The sequence below is a fragment of the Delphinus delphis genome, chromosome 13 (genome assembly GCF_949987515.2).
Source record: "Delphinus delphis chromosome 13, mDelDel1.2, whole genome shotgun sequence".
Classification (NCBI taxonomy): domain Eukaryota; kingdom Metazoa; phylum Chordata; class Mammalia; order Artiodactyla; family Delphinidae; genus Delphinus; species Delphinus delphis.
This window is the reverse complement of record NC_082695.1, coordinates 31,616,513-31,637,313: the sequence shown is the minus strand read 5'-3', so window position 1 is coordinate 31,637,313 and position 20,801 is coordinate 31,616,513. Positions and strand designations below refer to the sequence as shown.

At 43.0% G+C, this 20,801-nt stretch overlaps 1 protein-coding gene across 3 annotated transcripts in view; it reads left to right on the top strand.

Moving 5' to 3' along the window:
- The first annotated feature begins 3,599 nt into the window (after window positions 1-3,599).
- LOC132436147 (collagen alpha-1(I) chain-like) overlaps window positions 3,600-20,801 on the top strand; it is a 35,148-nt gene continuing 17,946 nt past the window's right edge. For all 3 annotated transcript variants that reach the window (XR_009521718.1, XM_060028690.1, XM_060028689.1), the window contains exon 1: window positions 3,600-4,088. Coding sequence is in view for 2 of the 3 variants with exons in the window: in XM_060028690.1 (XP_059884673.1) it covers window positions 3,722-4,088 (367 nt within the window). In the remaining variant the exon portion in view is untranslated. The remainder of the gene's footprint in view (window positions 4,089-20,801) is intronic.

Here is a 20,801-nt window from a genome sequence, read left to right as displayed (position 1 = left end):
AAGAGCAAAGGCTTTCCGGAAAACCCAGGGATTCAGCAAACTAACTCTCCGAACCCCACCTGGAGAAATCCCATCAACTCTTACCTTTACTGCAGGAATCCTTTCCAGCCTGTGTCAGCTACATCAAGCTCATCACCAGTTCTGAATAAACCGTCACTGATGGCGACCAAGGACAGTTATCTGAGGTCTGTCAAATCCACAGAGAACTGAAGTCCCTGGTCACCACCTGAACCTGACCTCACAGCAAGGGGACAAGCTGCTACCAGGCCCTGCATGGTGGTCTGTGCATGAAGTGAGGGAACTTGTGAAGGAGGCCGCTCCTCAGACTGTGGCACTCCTGGAAGAGCTCTGCAGTGGACATGGAACTGTCGAAGGTTCCTGAGGGACTGATGTGATGATGCAATTCATGAGACTGAGGCTAGGGTAGCACGAATGCTGGTCCCCACATAAAGAGACATGACAGTCGACAAACTGTGAGTCCATCCAGACTGTATGTACTTCTCAGGCGCACGGATGCCTTCTTAATGTTCAAGTGTGTGTGCTGCCCCAAGCTGTCTTCCTTTAGCAGAAGACCACCCCCCCTAAAAATTGTAAGACTGACATTTAAAATCTACTTCTCTAAAAGCTTCTCAGGGTATTAGTATACACAAATTTGAGTTCTATATATCTTAATTTTTAAAAATTGTACAGTTTACAGATATACTTTGTTCAGGAAAATGGAAAAGTTTTCTTGATTTAGGTAAATACATTTAGAACAGCTAAATCCCAAAGAGTAAAATATCAGGGATGAACATTTTCCATACGTAAGTCCACAAAAAAGTTTCCTTAGAAGAAAACTTGAAGAGGGAACTACATCGTGCTTTCTCAACCTGGCACTGTTGGTGTTTGGGTCCAGATCATTCTTGGCTGTGCAGGCTGTCCTGGGCATGGTAGGGTGTTAGCAGCACCCCTGGCCTCTCCCCACTAGATGCCAGAAGCCCCTCCCCTTTCTACTCAGTTGTGACAAGTAAAAATATTTCCAGACCAATGTCCCCTAGGGGGCAAAACTGCCTCTGGTTGAGAACCACTCAATTAGATGTACCTTCTCTTTCGTGAACATTCTCTCTGTGTGGTGCTATAATGCTCCATTCATGTACTATTTGTTTCCAGAAAGGGAAGAGCCATATAAAGCACTTCCTTTGCTGTTATTAGTTTATATCCTTTCTTTTTAAAAAAAGAAAAAGCTTGTAAGCTTTGGGGGAAAAAAAAAAAGAAAAAAACTTAGGTTTGCCTGAGTTCAGAGCCTCTGCCATGAGGCTGGAAAATCTAAAGACAGGTCATTGTACCCTAGTTTCTGGAAAGGCTGTAGGGGAGAAACATTTGCAAAGTATTTTTCATAAGAGGCATTGTGAGCAGCTATAACAATGAAAGCCCCAGATGCTATCAGATGAAGGGCTGGTCTTACAGATCAATCCTGTGAAACTCAAAAAGAGAGATGCAATTTCTATTTCAGAAAAAAAAAAAAAGTAATTTCGGTGTCTGGATATCTCATGGGTTTAATGACTGACTTTCAGGGCACTCAGGAACTTCAAGTACCAAACATGGGCTGCGGTCACACATGTCTGCCTTGAGTGTCCCACCCTCCTCCTCTGAGAACAGATGTGTGTTCCTGACATGCATTTGACATGTAACTTGAGATTCTGCTTCCACGTCTGCCAAGTTGGGGTCTGGGCTGGGAGCAGGGGAAGGACACCGGCTCTGAACTGTCAGACTCATGAAAAGGCATTGCATTATCAGCTCTGTAACAGTGAGGAGACCTCTCCACTCCATCAGCGAATACCTGGCAGTTGGTGATAGGTGTTTCTACTGTTTCTCAACTGCTCTGACACTGGGGTGAGGCGGGGGGACCCCATCCAGATTCAGCACCCACCTTGCCATTTACAATCTCTAATCCCATGGCATCCACTTTGGTGCTGCTGATGCCCAGGAGGACACCTCTGAGGAGGTACGAAACTCCACCATTCTCTGAGGAGGTATGAAACTCCAATGTAATGTTCACATCTGATTGCACTTTGTAGCCTTTTTTTTTTTTTTTTTTTTTTGTGGTACGCAGGCCTCTCACTGCTGTGGCCTCTCCCTTTGCGGAGCACAGGCTCCGGATGCACAGGCTCAGGGCCATGGCTCACGGGCCCAGCCGCTCCGCGGCATGTGGGATCCTCCCAGACCAGGGCACGAACCCGTGTCCTCCACATCGGCAGGCGGACTCTCAATCACTGCGCCACCAGGGAAGCCCTGTAGCCTCTTTGACTGAAAAACACAAGGAAGACCCCCAGTTGGGGGGAACAGTAGCATGTTCTTTTCTTAAGGAAAGAGGAAATACAGGCTTGGAGAATTAAATGATCAATTTAGAACCTTAAGCAGGGAGACGTCTCATTGCCAAAGCCATGCTCTTTTCACTGTCAAGCTCTGCCTGCCTGGCAAATGGTTGCGCAGTGCTAGGAATGGGGATGACCATTGTTCTGGTGGCTGCATCCTTACCTTCAATCAAGTTTAAACTGGCCTCCCTGTAGCTTCCATCTGTTGGGGCTGGCCTTGCTGTCTGAAGCAAGAGAATTAAAAAGGTAGATGACACCTCGAGTTTAGAGGAGACCGTGCCTACCCCCAAATCCACATTAATCGGGAGAGCTTCCCCAGGAGCGGCGGCAGCCCCGGGGCCCCCACTATTTTCAACTTGCCCTCAACTGAAGATCACAAACGGCCTCCTTTTGCTGCTCGCAACCTGTCCCCGCATTCCTGAGCCTTAGAGAATTCTCCTGTTAGAAGGTGCCCATCACGCCTCTAGCAACTGTCCCAGGTGAGCCTGGCCCGTTCCAGGGCTGCTTCACTAACGGCACACGCTCGCCTCCCCTCCTGAGTGGCTTAAGAGCCCCAAGTCCACTCTGGATAAACAGAGTAATTTTACTCCGCTTTCTAATTTACGAAAAGAGATCATGAAATCACGATGTCCAGCTTCTCTGCAAATACCCTCTGGCTTTTGAGCAATCAATCACTGAGCATGACTAGGACAACGCACCGTTCCCAGCTTCTTTCCCCACCTCTCAGGCCTCGCAGGGTCCTTGCTTCTCGGAGCAGATGCTCTTTGCAGCGTGGGGTGGCCGCGGGTTTCTGCTTTCTACCGAGCTGGACAGCCTGGGTATGACTGACCCCGCCCCCGGGGCTGAGACCACACCACCAAACCGTCAACGGCCACCAACCGTCCTACCAAAGTCACAAAAGGCCGGGCAGTCACCTCTGCGCCCTCTAGCAACTTCCCTACTCCGCCCTCCGCCCCGGCTGCAGGTCGACTCCGCCCACTCTGCCAACCACCACGCCCGCCGCCAGGCTGGTCCCATCCCTCTGTGCACCTTCCCACTTCCCCGACCCCGCCCCTCTGAAGAAGGCCAATCCCGCCCATCCCACCCCATCGCCACGCCCACTACCAGGTCGGCCTCACTCCCCTCAAGCCCTGCTTGGAGCTCAGGCCACACCCTCTGACGTGGTAGCTGCGCGCGGCCTTCAGTTCCGGGGCGCACATCCTTTCCCGCCACGTCTAGCGCCCGCGGGCCTGACTGGCGTGATAGACGACGCTTTCCGCACTTCAGGGCGTAGCGCGCGCCTCACAACGCTAACCTGAAAGGTGAAGCTCTGAAGAACTTTGCCCCGGGTTTCCCGGTCTAAGGAGAGGAAAGGGCCCCAGAGAACCATGAAACTGCCCAAGCCGGCGGGGCCGAATATTCCATCAGGAGTCCAAGGCGGGCGAGGGCCGGGCCTCCGACGGAGAACGGCGGCTCCTGGGACTCCCGAGACCCGAGGCCGGGAGTGGCCCGTCCGAGGGGGCGGCTCGGCCGCGGAGGGGCCCAGGCCCCGGCCACTCCGGCCCGGTCCCCGCGCGGCCTCCGGCCGGTCCCCCCGCGTTTTCTCCTGCCGGTTGTTTGCACCGTCCCTTCCGCGAGTAAATGACACCCACGGCCCCGTGACAGTGACCGGGAGGCGTGCACGCGCTGGACCCGGGCTGGGCCGGAGCTGCGGACCCGAGAGGCCGCCGGGGCTCGAGGCGGCGAGGCTTCCAGGTGAGACCCGGGGTCAGGGAACCAAACCCGGGCCGAGGCGGGGCTGCTCCGTGGGTGAGCGGGGGCCGCGCCCGGTAAGAGTCCGGTGCTGGTGGTGGGAGCTCAGGTTCGGCGTGGTCTAGCCGATGCGCCGGGGGACACGGTAGGGCGTCACCGGCGCTGCCCCGGGTGGACGCTCATGGCTGCTGAGCAGAGAAGTGGTCCCGGAGAGGTGACCTTTAGAGTCCCCCTGGCCTTCGCTGGTGACCTCAGTGCAGACCGTGTCAGGGGACCTTGGGGTGGACGCTGCATTGAGGAAAGAGGGAGAAAGGGAGGCGGGGGTGGAGACAGCCCTCTAAGAAGCTCAGACTTCTTAGGACGTGCTCCTCCACTCCCATATCTCAGCACCTCTGCGCCAGCTGTCCCTCCTGCCTAACAGCCTTCCAGTGCCACTCTAACCTCCTGCCCCGCAGCAGCAGACCCGTGCTTCATGCTCAGCCGTCAGACCTCAGCGTCTCCATCACGTCCTCAGAGAAGCTTTCTCTGGCCCCCCAGAGGACCAGGTTAGATCAGTCCTCCGAAGTCCCTTCAGGCTGCTAGGACAAAAATGCCATAGCCCGGCTGGCTTATAAACGACATCAGTTTACTTCTCCTAGTTCTGGAGGTGGAAGTCAGATCGGGGTGCCAGCATGGTTTGTAATCATATAGTTTTGAGATTTCTTTTAAAAACTTGATATATATCTCATTCATCCTACACCCTACACACTGGATTGTAAACTCTGTGAGGATGGGAGCAAATACCTGTTTTGCTTACCGTTGGATTCCTAACATCTAACATGGCGGCTGGCGCGCGGTAGTTGCTCAATATATATTTATCGAGGAAGGAATGTTGTCTTTAACACCTTGGAAGTATAAGATTTTGTGGCTCCTTTCTTTTTTTCTGTTGTTCATTATCTACATTTGATCCCTGAGATCCATTTCTGTAATAAACAAAACTCGATCAGCATGACCTTGATTAATAATTTGGCCTAAAAATCCTCCCCTATAGATTACTTTTGGTCTAAGTCATCCAGGGAAAACTTCGTTTGTCAGGTCAGTGCTGCCATTCAGGAAGTAGGTAGCTGTTTCCAAAGGTTTTTAAAACAACATTCGGATTACTTGTGCCTCCTTGTTATTTATTAGGTGTGAAAAGTTTCATAAAGGATTTTGACACTGAGCCTCAGCTTCCTCCTCTGTAAGGTGAAGAACCTTACACTTACTCTGCCTGCTGCCGGGCATCAGTATGGTAACATGAGGTCATATACGTAAGAGCACTTTGAAAATTCTAGAACTCTTTCTAGAACCCTAAAACTCTAGAAACTTGAAGAAATATTTTTGTTATTCTTCCTTTTCAGTAATTGATCCAGGCCCCACTTCTCCAACCTTATGCGTTGTTTACAGCTCACATTACCCATATGGAAGAATGAAAACACACTTTTTTGCTATCCTCCCTTTAAAACTTTGGTTTCTTCTTAAAGACACTTGGTGTCTTCTGAAAGGTTTCTTAAAGGTACTTAGAGTTGCAAGTAATCCTTTTATCATCTGTGCAGGAGCTAAGCTCTCTAATGTTTTATCTGCATCTTACAGTAAATGTAATGCAAAGCACATTTTCTAGTTGCTGCTCAATGGCAAGAAAACAATTCATTTGTGGATTGGAATCTTTAGATATAAAATGTGCCATTCTTGACTATAGTATCTAAAAGCACATTAAACTTGAAGTATTTCTACAGAATGCAGACCAGTGCTCACCTAAGACAACCCATGAGAAGTCTTTCTAATCAGGCATAAATATTGCGTAGATGGTCTCATTTACATGATATATGCAGTACCTATAAATTTGTCACAAGCCATACAGAAAAATCCATTTCATTACTTTATAATCTCCCTTAATCACTATAATCATACTTAGTATGGTAATTAAGAGCGAGGGAATAGGGAGAGGTATACAGGTATAAGCACCTCTATTCAGGTTTCACTCTGCTACCTACCAGTTGTATAAGTAAGTGCAAATTATTTAACTTCTGTAAATGTCTTAACCCAAGGCTGGGAGGATGAAGGTGGCCAGGTGGAAAGCGCTGCTGTCCTAGAGGAAATGGGGATAGGGGTATGGGATGGAAATCACCTGAGCAAGTTAGGAGGGGAGTTTGCTTGCACTAGTGTGGCCCAGGGTGAATGGGGTAAGGGAAAAGGGAAAAGAAGGATCACTTTTTGGCTAAGCGTTCAGCAGCAGGGAGAGACTGGAAGCAATAGGGATTAGACTGAGGCCTAGGCAAAACAGGTGACAGTATTTTCCTAACAAAAACATGAGAACTTGTGGACAAGTACAAAGGAACTTATGCGGATAGTGTTACTAAATATCTAATTTGAATAGTTGAAGAAAGTATGGTGTTTATGGTAGCCATACAATAGGAATGATCATTGGGGTGGGCTTGAAGAGATGGCCTTTCCTATCCCTTGGTGTCTGTCATCTTTTCCCCATTCCTGGAAATCAACAAATCTTATTTTCTTCCTTTCTCCATCTTTTCTCTCTTTCTAAACAAGCCTTAATAAGGAAATTAAGAATGTTTTTATTATTAGCTTTTATATCTTAAAGAGTGGGAGAATTGAATATTTTACATTTTTCTTCAAATGTCAACTAAGCTATTATTGTATAGACTCTCAAATGATATTTTCCCCTTTGATTGAAGTCCCCTCACTTCTTTCTAACAAAATGTAAACATCCTTTGTTACTGAGCAAGGGCTTACTGCCCAGTGTGAATGGAAGCCAATACTATTGCACCAGGCTTGAGGAAATAAGAGCTTTATTACTAGGTCCACCAGCAAGGAGAACAGGAGTCAGGGCTCAACTCTGTCTTCCTGATCTTGGGTTTGGTCAAACTTTTATGAGTTCGGGAGGACAAACTGGTATGCAATTTCTTGCAGTCAGATATATTGCATCAACTATTGTTTAACTTAACTACTTAAGATTGGTGAAAAGACAAACATTTAAAGATAAATAACAATGCAGTTAATAAGGAGTCCTTTGCAATGCAATAGATGCCCCAAGGTAAACCATGATTAATTGCCAGGTATATGTGATAAAATAATTCAGAAGTGGGCAAGAAAGGTTGAAGTGGGCTGGGAAGAATTCACATAAGAGGGGGAATTTAAGAATGTCACATGTAGAGAGATGAGAAGAATAAATTTTAGATGGAGAAGTATAACAGGCAAGAGTAATGAAGTGGGAATGAGCCAAAAGCAAAGATCCAATTTTGGCTGGGACAGAGGGCCCGGGAGGTAAGGAGTTTGGGATGGTCCTCTATAGACTGTAGGGGATGGAACTCTAAGAGGGTGGAATTTATCTTACAGAGCCCTTGAGAGGCAAGAGGGGGCATAGTGATATAGCAAAGGAGCCCTTTAGCAGTGCAAGCAGGCTGCATTGAGTAGACAGCCCCCTCAAGCTGGAAGAGACTGACACCAAGGTGGTAGGATAGATGAAGTCAGGAGGGCGTGACTTGGTCTGTTTTGTTCGTACCCCAGGACCAAGAATAGTGCCTCTCATATAGTTATTGCTGTATATGTATTTATTGAATGAGTGGAAAAAGACAAAAACTAGCAAATGGAAATAAAGTTGGGAATGCAAAACACATTTTGAAGGGAAAAGCAGTAACACTGGCTGACTCGTTGGATATGAGTATTAGCATTATCCTGACATTTCTAACAATGGGATAATTTATAACCTATTGAAAGAATAGTAGCACCAATAAAAATAGGGAAATCCAGAGATGAAATTAACTGTGTGGGCTAGAGGTGGGGAGGAAATAGGCATGTTTGGACAAGGTGAGTCTGAGGTGCTGGGTGACACATCCAAGTGGAAATGCCTCGTAGCAGCAGGAACTGGATTTTGAAGGACAAGTCAGGACTGTGAATATTGATTTTTTGAATCTTTTGGAATACTTTGCACCTCGGATATGTTTGAAACCTTATATGTAGATGAGGTCAAAGTTAAAGACAGGAGAAACAGAAAGACAAAGTCAATATTGGAAATTTGGGGAGCATCCACATTTAGGGGATTGGAAGTGAAATTTATTAACTTTATCTGAGAAAAACACACACTGAATGTCTGCAGAGTGTGAAGTCAAGCAAAATGGAATTTTAGTATTTAAAGACTATTTTGTACATGATTAAAAACATAATATTAAGAGTGATAGTGATCGATGACCTGAAATGACTGAAATGAGTTCTCAATGATTTAAGATCAGACTGGTAAGAGAAAAAAATATATAACAAAAATCAAGAACCATGTTTTATTTTTTGTGGGGAAAGCATAGCATAGCAATAAATATTCTCTTAGCCAGCCTTATATTCACCTCCCCCGCTTCTAAGCCCACCCCTTCCCAAGCCCTCAATATTCATTCCCTGGCATATTCTCCTGTTTTCTGCATGGGCGTCTTAGACAGATCTGAGAATTGTATTTAATTTTAAAAATTTCCTTCCAGAGTGTTTTGGGTCAGATCATATAAGCCTTCTGTCTTTTCTTACCTGCTATTTGTACAGGTTTAAAATGACTACCCTGAGGACTAGCCAGATCCACAATCAATTAAAAATTCATTTCTCATCATTTCATAGACAGTAAGTTAATTGGAGAAATCTGAAACACATGGAAATTTGTAGTTAATACTGACATAAGCAGAGATTTCAATTACCTTGAATATTTCACTTAATGAGGAACTGCAAACCCCCCAGGTCCCTGGTCAGTCATGTAAACTGATTGCAGGGACGGTGTCTTCCCTGCAAGAATGTTCAGTGTTATAAGCATGCTTTGATGTATCACATTCAAATGCCCTTGTGGAATTTAAATTGAGCCTGTTAATAGCCATAGGACTAAAGAGAGAGGATTTGTGTTGTCAACATTTTTTGTTTGTTTGTTTTGTTTTTGTTTTGTTTTTATTTTAAATTAACTAATTTTTTTTTTGCTTTACAATGGTGTGTTAGTTTCTGCTTTATAACAAAGTGAATCAGTTATACATATGTTCCCATATCTCTTCCCTCTTGTGTCTCCCTCCCTCCTACCCTCCCTATCCCACCCCTGCAGGCAGTCGCAAAGCACATAGCTGATCTCCCTGTGCTATGCGGCTGCTTCCCACCAGCTATCTACCTTACCTTTGGTAGTGTATATATGTCCATGCCTCTCTCTCGCTTTGTCACAGCTTACCCTTCCCCCTCCCCATATCCTCAAGTCCATTCTCTAGTAGGTCTGTGTCTTTATTCCTGTTTTAACCCTAGGTTCTTCATGACATTTTTTTTCTTAAATTCCATATATATGTGTTAGCATATGGTATTTGTCTTTCTCTTTCTGACTCACTTCACTCTGTATGACAGACTCTAGGTCTATCCACCTCATTACAAATAGCTCAATTTCGTTTCTTTTTATGGCTGAGTAATAGTCCATTGTATATATGTGCCATCTTATCCATTCATCCGATGATGGGCACTTAGGTTGTTTCCATCTCCGGGCTATTGTAAATAGAGCTGAAGTGAACATTTTGGTACATGACTCTTTTTGAATTTTGGTTTTCTCAGGGTATATGCCCAGTAGTGGGATTGCTGGGTCATATGGTAGTTCTATTTGTAGTTTTTTAAAGAACCTCCATACTATTCTCCATAGTGGCTGTATCAACTTACATTCCCACCAACTGTGCAGGAGGGTTCCATTTTCTCCACAGCCTCTCCAGCATTTATTGTTTCTAGATTTTTTGATGATGGCCATTCTGACTGGTGTGAGATGATATCTCATTGTAGTTTTGACTTGCATTTCTCTAATGATTAGTGATGTTGAGCATTCTTTCATGTGTTTGTTGGCAGTCTGTATATCTTCTTTGGAGAAATGTCTATTTAGGTCTTCTGCCCATTTTTGGATTGGGTTGTTTGTTTTTTTGTTTTTAAGCTGCATGAGCTGCTTATAAATTTTGGAGATTAATCCTTTATCAGTTGCTTCATTTGCAAATATTTTCTCCCATTCTGAGGGTTGTCTTTTGGTCTTGTTTATGGTTTCCTTTGCTGTGCAAAAGCTTTGAAGTTTCACTAGGTCCCATTTGTTTATTTTTGTTTTTATTTCCATTACTCTAGGAGGTGGGTCAAAAAGGATCTTGCTGTGATTTATGTCATAGAGTGTTTTGCCTGTGTTTTCCTCTAAGAGTTTGATAGTTTCTGGCCTTACATTAAGGTCTTTAATCCATTTTGAGCTTATTTTTGTGTATGGTGTTAGGGAGTGATCTAATCTCATACTTTTACATGTACCTGTCCAGTTTTCCCAGCACCACTTATTGAAGAAGCTGTCCTTTCTCCACTGTACATTACTAACACCTTTATCAAAGATAAGGTGTCCATATGTGCATGGGTTTATCTCTGGGCTTTCTATCCTGTTCCATTGATCTATCTTTCTGTTTTTGTGCCAGTACCATACCGTCTTGATAACTGTAGCTTTGTAGTATAGTCTGAAGTCAGGGAGCCTGATTCCTCCAGTTCCTTCTTTCGTTCTCAAGATTGCTTTGGCTATTCGGGGTCTTTTGTGTTTCCATACAAATTGCAAAATTTTTTGTTCTAGTTCTGTGAAAAATGCCATTGGTAGTTTGATAGGGATTGCATTGAATCTGTAGATTGCTTTGGGTAGTAGAGTCATTTTCAAAATGTTGATTCTTCCAATCCAAGAACATGGTATATCTCTCCATCTATTTGTATCATCTTTAATTTCTTTCATCAGTGTCTTATAATTTTCTGCATACAGGTCTTTTGTCTCCTTAGGTAGGTTTATTCCTAGATATTTTATTCTTTTTGTTGCAATGGTAAATGGGAGTGTTTTCTTGATTTCACTTTCAGATTTTTCATCATTAGTATATAGGAATGCCAGAGATTTCTGTGCGTTAATTTTGTATCCTGCCACTTTACCAAATTCATTGATTAGCTCTAGTAGTTTCCTGGTAGCATCTTTAGGATTCTTTATGTATAGGATCATGTCATCTGCAAACAGTGACAGCTTTACTTCTTCTTTTCCAATTTGGATTCCTTTTATTTCCTTTTCTTCTGTGATTGCTGTGGCTAAAACTTCCAAAACTATGTTGAATAAGAGTGGTGAGAGTGGGCAACCTTGTCTTGTTCCTGATCTTAGTGGAAATGCTTTCAGTTTTTCACCATTGAGGATGATGTTTGCTGTGGGCTTGTCATATATGGCCTTTATTATGTTGAGGAAAGTTCCCTCTATGCTTACTTTCTGCAGGGTTTTTATCATAAATGGGTGTTGAATTTTGTCGAAAGCTTTCTCTGCATCTATTGAGATGATCATATGGTTTTTCTCCTTCAATTTGTTAATATGGTTTATCACATTGATAGATTTGCGTATATTGAAGAATCCTTGCATTCCTGGAATAAACCCCACTTGATCATGGTGTATGATCCTTTTAATGTGCTGTTGGATTCTGTTTGCTAGTATTTTGTTGAGGATTTTTGCATCTATGTTCATCAGTGATATTGGCCTGTAGTTTTCTTTCTTTGTGACATCCTTGTCTGGTTTTGGTATCAAGGTGATGGTGGCCTCGTAGAAGGAGTTTGGGAGTGTTCCTCCCTCTGCTATATTTTGGAAGAGTTTGAGAAGGATAGGTGTTAGCTCTTCTCTAAATGTTTGATAGAATTCTCCTGTGAAGCCATCTGGTCCTGGGCTTTTCTTTGTTGGAAGATTTTTAATCACAGTTTCAATTTCAGTGCTTGTGATTGGTCTGTTCATATTTTCTATTTCTTCCTGATTCAGCCTTGGCAGGTTATGCATTTCTAAGAATTTGTCCATTTCTTCCAGATTGTCCATTTTATTGGCATAGAGTTGCTTGTAGTAATCTCTCATGATCTCTTTTATTTCTGCAGTGTCAGTTGTTACCTCTCCTTTTTCATTTCTAATTCTATTGATTTGAGTCCTCTCCCTCTTTTTCTTGATGAGTCTGGCTAGTGGTTTATCTATTTTGTTTATCTTCTCAAAGAACCAGCTTTTAGTTTTATTGATCTTTGCTATTGTTTCCTTCATTTCTTTTTCATTTATTTCTGATCTGATTTTTATGATTTCTTTCCTTCTGCTAGCTTTGGGTTTTTTTTGTTCTTCTTTCTCTAATTGCCTGAGGTGCAAGGTTAGGTTGTTTATTCGAGATGTTTCCTGCTTCTTAAAGTGGGCTTGTATTGCTATAAACTTCCCCCTTAGAACTGCTTTTCCTGCATCCCACAGGTTTTGGGTCATTGTGTCTCCATTGTCATTTGTTTCTAGGTATTTTTTGATTTCCTCTTTGATTTCTTCAGTGATCACTTCATTATTAAGTAGTGTATTGTTTAGCCTCCATGTGTTTGTATTTTTTACATATCTTTTCCTGTAATTGATATCTAGTCTCATGGCGTTGTGGTCAGAAAAGATACTTGATACAATTTCAATTTTCTTAAATTTACCAAGGCTTGATTTGTGACCCAAGATATGATCTATCCTGGAGAATGTTCCATGAGCACTAGAGAAAAATGTGTATTCTGTTGTTTTTGGATGGAATGTCTAATAAATATCAATTAAGTCCATCTTGTTTAATGTATCATTTAAAGCTTGTGTTTCCTTATTGATTTTCGTTTTGGATGATCTGTCCATTGGTGAAAGTGGGGTGTTAAAGTCCCCTACTATGAATGTGTTACTGTCAATTTCCCCTTTTATGGCTGTTAGTATTTGCCTTATGTATTGAGGTGCTCCTATGTTGGGTGCATAAATATTTACAATTGTTATATCTTCTTCTTGGATCGATCCCTTGATCATTATGTAGTGTCCTTCTTTGTCTCTTCTAATAGTCTTTATTTTAAAGTCTATTTTGTCTGATATGAGAATTGCTACTCCAGCTTTCTTTTGGTTTCCATTTGCATGGAATATCTTTTTCCATCCCCTTTCTTTCAGTCTGTATGTGTCTCTAGGTCTGAAGTGGGTCTCTTGTAGACAGCATATATAAGGGTCTTGTTTTTGTATCCATTCAGCTAATCTGTGTCTTTTGGTGGGAGCATTTAGTCCATTTACATTTAAGGTAATTATCGATATGTATGTTCCTATTCCATATTCTAAATTGTTTTGGGTTCGTTATTATAGGTCTTTTCCTTCTCTTGTGTTTCTTACCTAGAGAAGATCCTTTAGCATTTGTTGTAAAGCTGGTTTGGTGGTGCTGAACTCTCAGCTTTTGCTTGTCTGTAAAGGTTTTAATTTCTCCATCAAATCTGAATGAGATCCTTGCTGGGTAGAGTAGTCTTGGCTGCAGGTTTTTCTCCTTCATCACTTTCAGTATGTCCTGCCACTCCTTTCTGGCTTGTAGGGTTTCTGCTGAGAGATCAGCTGTTAACCTTATGGGGATTCCCTTATGTGTTATTTGTTGTTTTTCCCTTGCTGCTTTTAATATGCTTTCTTTGTATTTAATTTTTGACAGTTTGATTAATATGTGTCTTGGCGTATTTCTCCTTGTATTTGTCCTGTATGGGACTCTCTGTGCTTCCTGGACTTGATTAACTATTTCCTTTCCCATATTAGGGTAGTTTTCAAGTATAATCTCTTCAAATATTTTCTCAGTCCCTTTCTTTTTCTCTTCTTCTTCTGGAACCCCTATAATTCGAATGTTGGTGCGTTTAATGTTGTCCCAGAGGTCTCTGAGACTGTCTTCAGTTCTTTTCATTCTTTTTTCTTTATTCTGCTCTGCAGTAGTTATTTCCACTATTTTATCTTCCAGGTCACTTATCCGTTCTTCTGCCTCAGTTATTCTGCTATTGATCCCATCTAGAGTACTTTTAATTTCATTTATTGTGTTGTTCATCGTTGCTTGTTTCATCTTTAGTTCTTCTAGGTCCTTGTTAACTGATTCTTGCATTTTGTCCATTCTATTGTCCATTCTATCTCCAAGATTTCGTATCAACCTTACTATCATTATTCTGAATTCTTTTTCAGGTAGACTGCCTATTTCCTCTTCATTTGTTAGGTCTGGTGCATTTTTATCTTGCTCCTTTATCTGCTGTGTGTTTTTCTGTCTTCTCATTTTGCTTATCTTACTGTGTTTGGGGTCTCCTTTTTGCAGGCTGCAGGTTCATAGTTCCTCCTGTTTTTGATGTCTGTCTCCAGTGGCTAAGGTTGGTTCAGTGGGTTGTGTATGCTTCCTGGTGGAGGGGACTAGTGCCTGTGTTGTGGTGGATGAGGCTGGATCTTGTCTCTCTAGTGGGCAGGTTCACGTCTCGTGGTGTGTTTTGGGGTGTCTGTGGCCTTATTATGATTTTAGGCAGCCTCTCTGCTAATGGGTGGGGTTGTGTTCCTGTTTTGCTATTTGTTTGGCATAGGTTTTCCAGCATTGTGGCTTGCTGGTCGTTGAGTGAAGCTGGGTGCTGGTGTTAAGATGGAGGTCTCTGGGAGATTTTCGCCGTTTGATGATATGTGGAGCTGGGAGGTCTCTTGTTGACCAGTGTCCTGAAGTTGGCTCTCCTACCTCAGAGGCAGAGCCCTGCCTCCTGGCTGGAGCGCCAAGAGCTTTTCATCCACACGGCTCAGGATAAAAGGGAGAAAAAGTAGAGGGAATTAGGAGAAGTATGAGGAAAGAAAGAAGGAAAGGAGGGTAGGAAGGAAGGAAGAAAGAAAGAAAGAAGCAAAGAAGGAAAGGAGGCAAGAAGGAAAGAAAGGAGGGAGGGAGGGAGGGAGAAGGAAGGAAGGAGGGAAAGAAGGAAAAAAGACAGAAAGAAAGAAGATACAGTAAAAATAAAATAAAGTATAATAAAGTTATTGAATTAAAAAATTCTTATTTAGAAAAAAAAAGGGACGGATAGAACCTTAAGACAAATGTTGGAAGCAAAGCTATACAGACAAAATCTTATACAGAAGTATACACATACACCCTCACTAAAAGAGGTGAATGGGGAAAAATCATAAATCTTGCTGTCAGAGACCACCTCCTCAATTTGGGATGATTCGTTGTCTAAAGGAGGGAAGGAAGGAAGGAAAGAAAGAAAGAAAGAATGAAGGTAAAGTATAATTACGTTATTAAAATTAATTATTAAGAAAAAAAATTTAAAAATAAACATGGACAGATAGAACCCTAGGACAAATGGTGGAAGCAAGACTATACAGACAAGATCTCACACAGAAGCATACACATACACATTCACAAAAAGAGGAAAAGGGAAAAAATGATAGATCTTGCTCCTAAAGTCCACTTCCTTAATTTGGGATGATTGGTTGTCTATTCAGGTATTCCACAGATGCAGGGTACATCAAGTTGATTGTGGAGCTTTAATCGCTGCTTCTGAGGCTGCTGGGAGAGATTTCCCTTTCTCTTCTTTGTTCTCACAGCTCCCAGGGCTCAGCTTTGGATTTGGCCCTGCCACTGCGTGTAGGTCGCTGGAGGGCGTCTGTATTTTGCTCAGACAGGATGGGGTTAAAAGAGCCGCTGATTCGGGGGCTCTGGCGCACTCAGGCCGGAGGGGAGGGAGGGGCACGGAGTGCGGGGCGGGCCTGCGGTGGCAAAGGCCGGCGTGACTTTGCATCAGCCTGAGGCGCGCTGTGCGTTCTCCCGGGGAAGTTGTCCCTGGATCCTGGGAACCTGGCAGTGGCAGGCTGCACAGGCTCCGCGGAAGAGGGGTGTGGAGAGTGACCTGTGCTCGCACACAGGCCCCTTGGTGGCGGCAGCAGCAGCCTTAACGTCTCACGCCCACCTCTGGGGTCCGCGCTTTTAGCCGCGGCTCACGCCCGTCTCTGGGGTTCGCGCTTTTAGCCGCGGCTCGCGCCCGTCTCTGGAGTTCCTTTAAGCAGCGTTCTTAAACCCCTCTCCTCACGCCCCAGGAAACAAAGAGGGAAGGAAAAGTCTCCTGCCTCTTCGGCAGGTGCAGACTTATCCCCGGACTCCCTCCCGGCTAGCTGTGGTGCACTAACCCCTTCAGGCTATGTTCAAGCCGCCAACCCCAGTCCTCTCCCTGCGCTCTGTCCGAAACCGAAACCCGAGCCTCAGAGCCTCAGCTCGCAGCCCCGCCCGCCCCGGCGGGTGAGCAGACAAGATCTCACACAGAAGCATACACATACACATTCACAAAAAGAGGAAAAGGGAAAAAATGATAGATCTTGCTCCTAAAGTCCACTTCCTTAATTTGGGATGATTGGTTGTCTATTCAGGTATTCCTTTTCTTCTCTGATTGCTGTGGCGAAAACTTCCAAAACTATTTTGAATAAGAGTGGTGAGAGTGGGCAACCTTGTCTTGTTCCTGATCTTAGTGGAAATGCTTTCAGTTTTTCACCATTGAGGATGACGTTGGCTGTGGGTTTGTCATATATGGCCTTTATTATGTTGAGGAAAGTTCCCTCTATGCCTACTTTCTGCAGGGTTTTTATCATAAATGGGTGTTGAATTTTGTCGAAAGCTTTCTCTGCATCTATTGAGATGATCATATGGTTCTTCTCCTTCAGTTTGTTAATATGGTGTATCACGTTCCTTGATTTGCATATATTGAAGAATCCTTGCATTCCTGGAATAAAGCCCACTTGATCATAGTGTATGATTCATGTAATGTGCTGTTGGATTGTGTTTGCTAGTATTTTGTTGAGGATTTTTGCATCTATGTTCATCAGTGATATTGGCCTGTAGTTTTCTTTCTTTGTGACATCCTTGTCTGGTTTTGGTATCAGGGTGATGGTGGCCTTGTAGAATGAGTCTGGGAGTGTTCCTTCCTCTGCTATATTTTGGAAGAGTTTGAGAAGGATAGGTGTTAGCTCTTCTCTAAATGTTTGATAGAATTCGCCTGTGAAGCCATCTGGTCCTGGGCTTTTGTTTGTTGGAAGATTTTTAATCACCGTTTCAATTTCAGTGCTTGTGATTGGTCTGTTTATATATTCTATTTCTTCCTGATTCAGTCTTGGCAGGTTATGCATTTCTAAGAATTTGTCCATTTCTTCCAGGTTGTCCATTTTATTGGCATATAGTTGCTTGTAGTAATCTCTCATGATCTTTTGTATTTCTGCAGTGTCCGTTGTAACTTCTCCTTTTACATTTGTAATTCTATTGATTTGAGTCGTCTCCCTTTTTTTCTTGATGAGTCTAGCTAATGGTTTATCAATTTTGTTTATTTTTTCAAAGAACCATCTTTCAGTTTTATTGATCTTTGCTATTGTTTCCTTCATTTCTTTTTCATTTATTTCTGATCTGATTTTTATGATTTCTTTCCTTCTGCTAACTTTGGGGTTTTTTTGTTCTTCTTTCTCTAATTGCTTTAGGTGCAAGGTTAGGTTTTTTATTCGAGATGTTTCCTGTTTCTTAAGGTAGGATTGTATTGCTATAAACTTCCCTCTTAGAACTGCTTTTGCTGCATCCCATAGATTTTGGGTCGTCATGTCTCCATTGTCATTTGTTTCTAGATATATATTTATTTCCTCTTTGATTTCTTCAGTGATCACTTCGTTATTAAGTAGTGTATTGTTTAGCCTCATGTGTTTGTATTTTTTACAGATCTTTTCCTGTAATTGATATCTAGTCTCATAGCGTTGTGGTTGGAAAAGATACTTGATACAATTTCAATTTTCTTAAATTTACCAAGGCTTGATTTGTGACCCAAGATATGATCTATCCTGGAGAATGTTCCATGAGCACTAGAGAAAAATGTGTATTCTGTTGTTTTTGGATGGAATGTCTAATAAATATCAATTAAGTCCATCTTGTTTAATGTATCATTTAAAGCTTGTGTTTCCTTATTGATTTTCATTTTGGATGATCTGTCCATTGGTGAAAGTGGGGTGTTAAAGTCCCCTACTATGAATGTGTTACTGTCAATTTCCCCTTTTATGGCTGTTAGTATTTGCCTTATGTATTGAGGTGCTCCTATGTTGGGTGCCTAAATATTTACAATTGTTATATCTTCTTCTTGGATCGATCCCTTGATCATTATGTAGTGTCCTTCTTTGTCTCTTCTAATAGTCTTTATTTTAAAGTCTATTTTGTCTGATATGAGAATTGCTACTCCAGCTTTCTTTTGGTTTCCATTGCATGGAATATCTTTTTCCATCCCCTTACTTTCAGGCTGTATGTGTCTCTAGGTCTGAAGTGGGTCTCTTGTAGACAGCAAATATATGGGTCTTGTTTTTGTATATGTTCATTTAATCTGTGTCTTTTGGTGGGAGCATTTAGTCCATTTATATTAAGGTAATTATTGATATGTATGTTGCTATTCCCATCTTCTTAATTGTTTTGGGTTCGTTATTGTAGGTCTTTTCCTTCTCTTGTGTTTCTTGCCTAGAGAAGTTCCTTTAGCAGTTGTTGTAGAGCTGGTTTGGTGGTGCTGAACTCTCTCAGCTTTTGCTTGTCTGTAAAGGTTTTAATTTCTCCATCAAATCTGAATGAGATCCTTGCTGGGTAGAGTAATCTTGGTTGCAGGTTTTTCTCCTTCATCACTTTAAATATGTCCTGGCAGTCCCTTCTTGCTTGCAGAGTTTCTGCTGAGAGATCAGCTGTTAACCTTATGAGGATTCCCTTGTGTGTTATTTTTCCCTTGCTGCTTTTAATATGCTTTCTTTGTATTTAATTTTTGCCAGTTTGATTAATATGTGTCTTGGCATGTATCTCCTTGGATTTATCCTGTATGGGACTCTCTGTGCTTCCTGGACTTGATTAACTATTTCCTGTCCCATATTAGGGAAGTTTTCAAGTATAATCTCTTCAAATATTTTCTCAGTCCCTTTCTTTTTCTCTTCTTCTTCTGGAACCCCTATAATTCGAATGTTGGTGCGTTTAATGTTGTCCCAGAGGTCTCTGAGACTGTCCTCAGTTCTTTTCATTCTTTTTTCTTTATTCTGCTCTGCAGTAGTTATTTCCACTATTTTATCTTTCAGGTCACTTATCTGTTCTTCTGCCTCAGTTATTCTGCTATTTATCCCATCTAGAGTATTTTTCATTTCATTTATTGTGCTGTTCATCGTTGTTTGTTTCATCTTTAGTTCTTCTAGGTCCTTGTTAAATGTTTCTTGCATTTTGTCTATTTTATTTCCAAGATTTTGGATCATCTTTACTACCATTCTGAATTATTTTTCAGGTAGACTGCCTATTTCCTCTTCATTTGTTAGGTCTGGTGGGTTTTTATCTTTCTCCTTCATCTGCTCTGTGATTTTCTGTCTTCTCATTTTGCTTATCTTACTGTGTTTGGGGTCTCCTTTTTGCAGGCTGCAGGTTCATAGTTCCTGTTGTTTTTGGTGTGTGTCTCCAGTGGCTAAGCTTGGTTCAGTGGGTTGTGTAGGCTTCCTGGTGGAGGGAACTGGTGCCTGTGTTCTGGTGGATGAGGCTGGATCTTGTCTTTCTGGTGGGCAGATCCATGTCTGGTGGTGTGTTTTGGGGTGTCAGTGGACTTATTATGATTTTGGGCAGTCTCTCTGCTAATGGGTGGGGCTGTGTTCCTGTCTTGCTAGTTGTTTGGCATAGGATGTCCAGCACTGTAGCTTGCTGGTCGTTGAGTGAAGCTGGGTGCTGGTGTTGAGATGGGGATCTCTGGAAGATTTTCACCATTTATTATTATGTGGAGCTGGGAGGTCTCTTGTTGACCAGTGTCCTGAAGTTGGCTCTCCCACCTCAGAGGCACAGCACTGACTCCTGTCTGCAGCACTAAGAGCCTTTCATCCACACGGCTCAGAAGAAAAGGGAGAAAAAGTAGAAAGAAAGAATTAGTAGAAGTAGAAAGAAAGAAAAAGAAAGAAAGGAGGGAGGAAGGAAGGAAGGAAGGAAGGATAAAAAGAGGGAAAGAAGATAAAGTAAAATAAAGTAACATAAAATATAATAAAGTTATTTAAAAAATTATTAAGAGAAAAAAAACCAAAAACAAACAAACAAACAAAAGAACGGATGGATAGAACCCTAGGACAAATGGTGGAAGCAAAGCTATACAGACAAAATGTCACATAGAAGCATACACATACACACTCATAAAAAGAGGAAAAGGGGAAAAAATCATAAATCTTGCTCCCGAAGTCCACCTCCTCAATTTGGGATGAGTCGTTGTCGATTCATGTATTCCACAGCTGCAGGGTACATCAAGTTGATTGTGGAGGTTTAATCCGCTACTTCTGAAGCTGCTGGGAGAGATTTCCCTTTCTTTTGTTTGTTCTCACAGCTCCCAGGGGCTCAGCTTTGGATTTGGCCCTGCCTCTACGTGTAGGTCGCTGGAGGGCTCTGTGTTTTCGCTCAGACCGGACGGGGTTAAAGGAGCCGCTGATTCGGGGGCTCTGGCTCACTGAGGCTGGGGGAGGGAGGGGCACGGAGTGCAGGGCGAGCCTGTGGCGGCAGAGGCCGGCGTGACGTTGCACCAGCCTGAGGCGCGCCGTGCGTTCTCTCGGGGGACTTGTCCCTGGATCCCGGGACCCTGGCAGTGGCGGGCTGCACAGGCTCCCCTGAAGGAGGTGTGGATAGTGACCTGTGCACGCACACAGGCTTCTTGGTGGCGGCAGCAGCAGCCTTAGCGTCTCATGCCTGTCTCTGGGGTCCGCGGTTTTAGCCGTGGCTCGTGCCCGTCTCTGGAGCTCCTTTAAGCAGCGTTCTTAATCCCCTCTCCTCGTGCACCAGGCTGTGTTGTCAACATTTTTAAATTATTTTTTTTTTACAACTCTCGAGGTATATTAAGTACAGTTAAACAGCAGATATGTAAAATGACTGGTTTCGATAT